General features: G+C 40.1%; 1 protein-coding gene across 1 annotated transcript; it reads left to right on the forward strand.

Annotated features, from left to right (window-relative positions):
• The first annotated feature begins 2,358 nt into the window (after positions 1 to 2,358).
• On the forward strand, positions 2,359 to 6,461 carry gpr26 (G protein-coupled receptor 26). The gene is made up of 3 exons (XM_033979917.2): positions 2,359 to 3,275; positions 3,673 to 3,786; positions 5,318 to 6,461. Exons 1-3 carry the CDS (start codon positions 2,554 to 2,556, stop codon positions 5,565 to 5,567), a joined length of 1,086 nt encoding a protein of 361 aa, XP_033835808.1. The 5' UTR covers positions 2,359 to 2,553; the 3' UTR covers positions 5,568 to 6,461.
• Positions 6,462 to 7,018: the final 557 nt, after the last annotated feature.

The raw sequence follows: 7,018 nt of genomic DNA on the forward strand, positions 1-7,018 counted from the left end.
AAGTACAATTACAATCACCATCAAATATTGCCCATTCTGTTCACAACATTTGTTCTGACATTCCATAAGCAAAAATCCTGTTTTAATTGACTGTGCTCTGTAGTGCTTTTGTTTACATGCAGATTAATTAAATGCCACTATCTAAGGCATAGCACAGCGTCTGTTGCGGGCTCGTAGGAAAGCACTGAATAATTGGACTGGCTTCTTGTTGCAAAGGTCTTGGGTATTTACACAGTGTGCCATGGGATCTACTGAGTACTGGCAGATATGAAATTAAAATCTAACATTGTGGTACAAAAATGTGAAAGGTCCTCCTATCAAAAAGGAAAATTCTCAGCCAACAAAATACTTTAATGATCCAAAGATGTTCTGATCAAATAGTTGTCTCAAGCAGTTCAAAACACTGTGCTCATTAAAATTACAAGCAAAACAAAACATGTTGCTGCACTTGACAACCTCTTGGTTCCATAACTTTAAAAATAACAGGAGGATATTTCAGGACTAGTACCATAAAAATATAACAAATCACTGAAATTTTCACAGAAATATACATTGTGAAACAAAATATAGTGCAAGCTATATGCTTAAGCTGAGACACTGCAGGTGAATAGGGAAAAAAAATCTTGCATTTAGGGATATCACTTTGATTTGTCTTCTTTAGATTACTTACATTTCCAACAACTGTCAAAACTGCGCATATTTGGGACATGTAAAACGGAGGAATAGATAGAGGCAAATATAGAGGCAAATTGAAATTTCTTGCTTTATTTTGTTGGCATATTGGAAATATGGTATAAAATGCAAATTTCAAAATTTTTCAAAACTTAAATAGATCAAGCTTAGAATTAGATATAAATCAATACTTTAGTAAGATCCATCAAAATCGTGTTATGGCTTCTTTGGTGTATGAAGGTACTTCTTTCAGGGGTGATCCTTTTGTCCCTGTGGAAGAAAAATGTATTTTTAGAAAACAGTCTTTGGCGTTAGTGTAAGCATTCATCCAGAAGTGATAGAAAATCTCTACCATGTCCAGATGACTACCTCTCAAATTTGCCCTTTGAAGTGACAGTGCCCCATATAAATCTATGGATACATTTTAATTTAACAAAATAATAAAATATTGTTTTTGCGTGAAAACTGGATAATGTTGTTGATGCCATGTGAGAGCTTGTTGAGAGAGCAAACAACTAATCAACAAAAAAGGGGGAAAAAAATGTCCAGATGGATTGGATTTTTATTTTTTATTTTTATTTTTTCTCCTTGTAATAAACATTAAGTTGTACAACTCAATATTGATCATGAATGTGTTGAAAAAACTTATCCCAGTGTATGATCATGTCACCCGTGTGGTGCCCTTTGACCTCTGAGCTCTCTCTACACTGCTATAGAAATAACAGCTGAGGTCATACATGGTGTCCCCACTTTGTGCTGATCCTGTTGGCTAAACACATCCGCTCAGACTAGCATGTTGGAGGTCATGGGCCACCACTCACATGGTTATTCAGGCACATTACATGCACATGCACATGTAAACACCATAGGCGCACATGCTGGTTCTCACAACACTGCAGGGCCTTACAGCAACTAGTGCAGCGCTCAAGTTTATTTCTGTCATACTATCTATTCAAGGGTCATGGCAAATTAGAAAGATTACTGGAATCTATTCAGTCAGGCCTATTGGTTTTGTGAGGTGCAAAATATTCACTAAATGACACTGTTTACATTTAAAGGTCATATATTTAGCAAAATTGATCCTTGTGAGCTTTTAGCCTGTTGTTACCTCCTCAGAAACATACCTGGAGTTGTGTTTTGTTTCATTCACACATGTTTGAGTAACACTTTATTATTAGTCTGTTTACATCTCCAAAGCTCAAAATGCTCTGTTCCACCTTGTGATGTCATGAAGTGGTAGTTTTTAACTTAACAGCTCCTTTTACCTGTGTGTTTCCATTTGAGAGAAAAACTCAGCCTAAATATGCAGTGTGTTTGACGTGTGTGAATGAAACAAAATACAATTCCAGGTCTGTTTGTGATGAGGAATCAGCATTATAAATATGAGGTTTATTGTGAACATTGTGTAACCTGTGCTATGATAAAAACTTTTCATCATCATCATCATCATCAGTTTTATTTACTCCAACTGCTGTACTCATCATGACGCGCATGACATCAGTGTTATCATCCGCCACGCAACAGTGCGTGTGTTTCTATTTTTACTCCTAAACGCTATTTTGGTACAAGGGTTCTGCAGTATTCTTAAGCTTTGTCAAAGAGGAGATAATGGAACAATAGGACCAGAGAAGCCGTTAATTATGCTTCAACTTTAGTTGTTGAACGTTCTCTTGGAAAGCCCTGCTCAGTGCGCAATTGCGCAGCGCACAGACCGGGCTCTGGGTGCAGAGACAGGAGAGTGCTGAGTGCAGCAGCAGCTCCTGACACAATGACTCTTCTCCTGCTAATGGGAAATCTCCGATTCACCATGAAAACACAAGTTTCTAACTGTGCCGTGGATGGACCCAGACCAGTCTGTGGAGACATTATGCTGTTGTTTAAATGCGTTTTGGGGAGCATGAGAATAGGCGCTGCCTGAGGACTGTACCCACCATGCACGCGGTGGACATAGCGTGTACCCTGCTGCTGTTAGGGATCATCGTGGTGTCACTGCTATCCAATGTAGTAGTGCTGATCTGTTTTTTGTACAACCCTGAAATCCGTAAACAGGTGCCTGCGCTCTTCATTCTCAACCTGACGTCGTGTAACCTGTTGCTCAGTGTGTCCAGCATGCCGCTGACAGTAGTGGGACTTGTCACTACCGGACATCCCGGAGGAAGTGTACTGTGCCAGCTAGTGGCATTCCTGGACACTTTTCTCACTACAAACTCCATGCTGAGCATGGCCGCGCTCAGCATAGACCGCTGGGTGGCCGTGGTGTTCCCGCTGAGTTATCACTCCAGGATACGGCACCGGGACGCTGTCATCGCGCTGGGGTACACGTGGATCCATTCGCTGTGTTTTTCTGCTGTGGCCTCCTGGCGTTCGTGGCTTGGGTACCATCACCTTTACGCCTCGTGCACGACGTGTAATTCACGAGGCAAAGCCTCAGGAACACAGTACGTGGTCTTCACTGTGCTCCTCCACGCGCTCAGCTACTTCCTCACGCTGGTGGTGCTGTGCGTAACCTACATGAAGGTGCTCAAAGTGGCCCGGTTCCATTGTAAGCGCATCGACGTGATCACCATGCAGACACTGGTGCTGCTTGTGGACATCCACCCAAGGTAACTGCAGATCCGTCTATAAGTGTAAAAAGTTAAAGTGTATTAAACCTGTGAGAAATAGGTTCCACATGGCAAAAAATCAGTTGAATTGTCAAATTAACTGGTGTAGATCTATGTATAATATGTTTTTCTTTCTTACTTTTTAACTGGCATTAATGTATAGCCTATGTTCCATTACAATGCAGCATGACATGACCTTTTCCTTAAAGACTGCTATGTATGTAGGTACATTGTACTCTGTATTCAGTGTATATTCTCTCCAGCATGTGATCGTATAATCATCCATGTTGTGAGGTCTGTCATGCATAAAACCTTCTATTAGTGCAATAATAAAGGAGATAGTAGCCTTGTACTGACAGGTCAAGTGTAAACAATGCTCCCCGCTCTGTGTGTACAGTGTGAGGCAGCAGTGTTTGGATGAGCAGAGACGCAGGAGGCAGAGGGCCATCAAGAAGATCAGCACCTTCATTGGCACATTTGTGGTCTGCTTCACTCCATACGTGCTTACAAGGTGAGCATGTCTTCATGTACATTTGCAAATGTCTTGATAGCATTACATTTCTGGCTATTGCACCCACACAGTCACTATACTCTGTACTGAATGACAGAAGAATAGTGTAATTATTCCTGTGGACTTCATCAAATGTGTTGATGCCTTTGTAGTACTGGCAACCTATCACTGTTACAAGTCTGCTACTTACGAATTATGAAGGTAAAATCTAAAAATAGACAGCAGTCTCCACGTGCCGTTTGAATAGTGTCTACTGACAAATGTATTGCTAGTATAATTTGCACAAACATCATCTGTGCCCTGTCTGGACCATGATGATCATGACAGAACTACTATGAGTTTATCCGAGTAAACCTGCACATTATCAGTCAATACTCAATCAAGTCTATTCAAACATAAAATCTACACTCAGTTAGTCTAACACAGTCAATACTCCAGTCTAATCTAATCCCCTGTCTTTGTATAAGTAAATGTTATGAGTACGTCCCCACAACAGGCTTTAAAGAGATCTCCAAAGCTTAATGTTAAATCCAATCTGTAGGCTAATACAATATAATATGTTGCAATTAAAATCAGAGCGCGGTGGTTAGAGCATTCAACCCAAACTCATGAGTCAAGATTTGTGTCACTGGGCAAGACACTTGACCCACCATGTCTGTATATGGATGTGGTGTGAGTGATTGCTGGTGGTTAGAGCCATATACAGGCACCAGGCTTTTGACAGTCTAGCCCAGGGCACCTGTGGCAATACAGAAAGAACTTATTATGCTTTTGTTTTATATTTTGGAGGTTTTAAATCTAAATATTGAAGAAACAAGACTGGAGACTTCCTGTTGAAAACCTACTGCTGATTTCTGTCACCATTACAGACACATCGATCCAATACTGGCATCCGATATCGCCGCCGATGCAGAAAAAATTGAAGTAATATCAACTGACTTAATTGATGTAATATAAATTGAGGTAATAAGACTGTTTACTGGTCGTAGTTGGCCCAGAAAGTCTCCTAATGTTTGATTTAGTATTTATACAAAGCTGTTCTGTAGTTGCTGGAGAGATAAATACTAGGCACACATTGGGACTAGTTTTATCATGTATTATTTTATTATTAAAAATGTATGATTATTCTTAAATGTAATATAAATGCTGTTTTCCGTCTGTGCACTGGAATTGGTTTATTGAGTATTGGCAGATGCCCTATGGTATTGAACAAGGGGAAGTAAATGAGAAGGGAAAACAATGTAACATGGTTGAAAGCTCTTAAAAGTTCATTTGCATAATGTGTCTCCTTTAAAAGCATATGATGAAGTCTACACCAGTTCAGTGGTTTAAGTAACCCTAAAGTAATGAAGTATTGTGATCTATAGAGCTGCTCTCCCCATGTGCCCCTCAGAGATCTGGCATTTCACAGCATGACATTTACACAGCATTATAGCCCCATTGGTTGACTTCCACTCCACTTGCACTCATCCATGATTACCTCATTGTGAGTATATGACTTTGTCTTCTTTTGTCCTTTCCTCCGAGATAGAATTGTGGAGTTGTTCTGCCTGGGGCCCATTGACCCTCACTGGGGCATCCTGTCTAAATGCCTGGCCTACAGCAAAGCAGCCACTGACCCCTTTGTCTACTCACTGCTCCGCCATCAGTACAGGAAGACTTACAGCAACCTACTCAACAAAGTGCTCAAGAGGAGTCCACTCAATGCATCTCATAACAGCACAACCAGGAGTTACAATACAGTCAACAGTGTTCAAATCGACAAGCTGACAGACCAATGACAGTCTAGAACACATAGAGATGGGACCAATCATATCGCAGGATGGTGTAGCACTGAACAGAACAAGCCTGGAGTAATTAGTTTGTCTGCAGTTTTATATATGTGCCAAAAGGTTTACATTTTAGATAGAAGATAATTTTATAAATAGTTTGAATACAGCCTTTAAAGTGTAAGATGTTGTATTTGGTTAGAAAGAGTTAAATAAAAATGTTTAGGATGTCTATTATTTAAAATCATAAAAGATAAGATCAATATTTTGAGCAAGTGCTACTACCATTATTTATTTTGTTTAAAATGCTGTTTAATGTTTAAAAAGGAGTTGTGACATTGGCCTAAATTTGTTTGACTATTCTTCTGTAGCAAGTTGTTTGGTCCATAAAACAGCATGGGTATGCACTGATGAACAAAGGCTTCATTTCACCCGTGCCTTCAGACAGAATCAAACACCTTTTGATTGGGTTACAGATCTGTGGAGTTTGCTGTTCCATATTTTGTAGGATTGATTATTGATTGTGGTACTGTAGCATTTGAATATTTTACTGTTAATATCTCAACTTTAAATGAGTTTTTAAGTAAGTGCTGCACCAAAAGAGAAACTGTTTGGTGACAATATACAGAACTAAGTGACTGCAAGAGTTAGAGAGGTCAAAAATGTTGCTACATCTGCAGAAGTGCAGAAGAAATGCCAGTGTGTGAGATGGGAAAGACCCAGGATGTACCTGATTAAGTGAATGTACTGTTTATAGGAGAGTTATTGTTATTGTAGGTTCAGACTTTATCGTCTGAAGACTGTGAGGACCTAAAGTATATTTTGTTTTGTGATATTTGTCCCACATTTGGTGCTAAATGTGTTTGTGAATATTCTGCATTAAATGCTGTGCATTTGGCATTCCCAATAATTGTCTGGACTCATCTTTTGGTTCATTTATAACCTGGACTACATTTAAGTTGAAACCTTTGGTCTTTTATCCATAAACCACTACCTGATTTGTTGTCATGAGATAATACACCTGTTCCCACACAACAATCTAAGAGTGGAGGAGGAGAAGAATTCATTTGAGAAATAATTTCAAATGTCATCCACCCACCTCTGCCAACAGTCTCTTTCACACAGGCACTGTGGTTGGGAGTAGATGGTTTCCTAATTACAGGCTGCTAAGAGCAGAAGTGAGAGATAGCAAAGGAGCAGAGATAAAGAGAAGAAAGGTAGTGTGTGCACAGCTGTCAAAGCCCTGAGGGATCGTGGGCACTGGGCATACCAAACCTCTGCATCTACATGGTGCCAAAGTGAGCAAACAAACAGGGATTTTCCTCTTTTAAAAACAAACGGACACATCCTTTGCCATCAGACAGACTGAGGATCAGAGCAGGCCAATTAGGACCGTGTTCCCCAGGAGCGAGCAGTGTGAGTGGGAGAGGCAGAGCACAGACATGAAGCCAGAGCAGGGTGCA

Source organism: Periophthalmus magnuspinnatus, chromosome 15 (genome assembly GCF_009829125.3).
Source record: "Periophthalmus magnuspinnatus isolate fPerMag1 chromosome 15, fPerMag1.2.pri, whole genome shotgun sequence".
In the NCBI taxonomy this organism is placed as follows: domain Eukaryota; kingdom Metazoa; phylum Chordata; class Actinopteri; order Gobiiformes; family Gobiidae; genus Periophthalmus; species Periophthalmus magnuspinnatus.

Coding starts and splice junctions, on each gene's coding strand:
- gpr26 (XM_033979917.2), top strand. CDS start 2,554: ATGCGTTTTGGGGAGCATGAGAATAGGCGCTGCCTGAGGACTGTACCC. Junction 3,276..3,672: donor CTTGTGGACATCCACCCAAG/GTAACTGCAGAT, acceptor CTGTGTGTACAG/TGTGAGGCAGCAGTGTTTGG. Junction 3,787..5,317: donor ACTCCATACGTGCTTACAAG/GTGAGCATGTCT, acceptor CCTCCGAGATAG/AATTGTGGAGTTGTTCTGCC.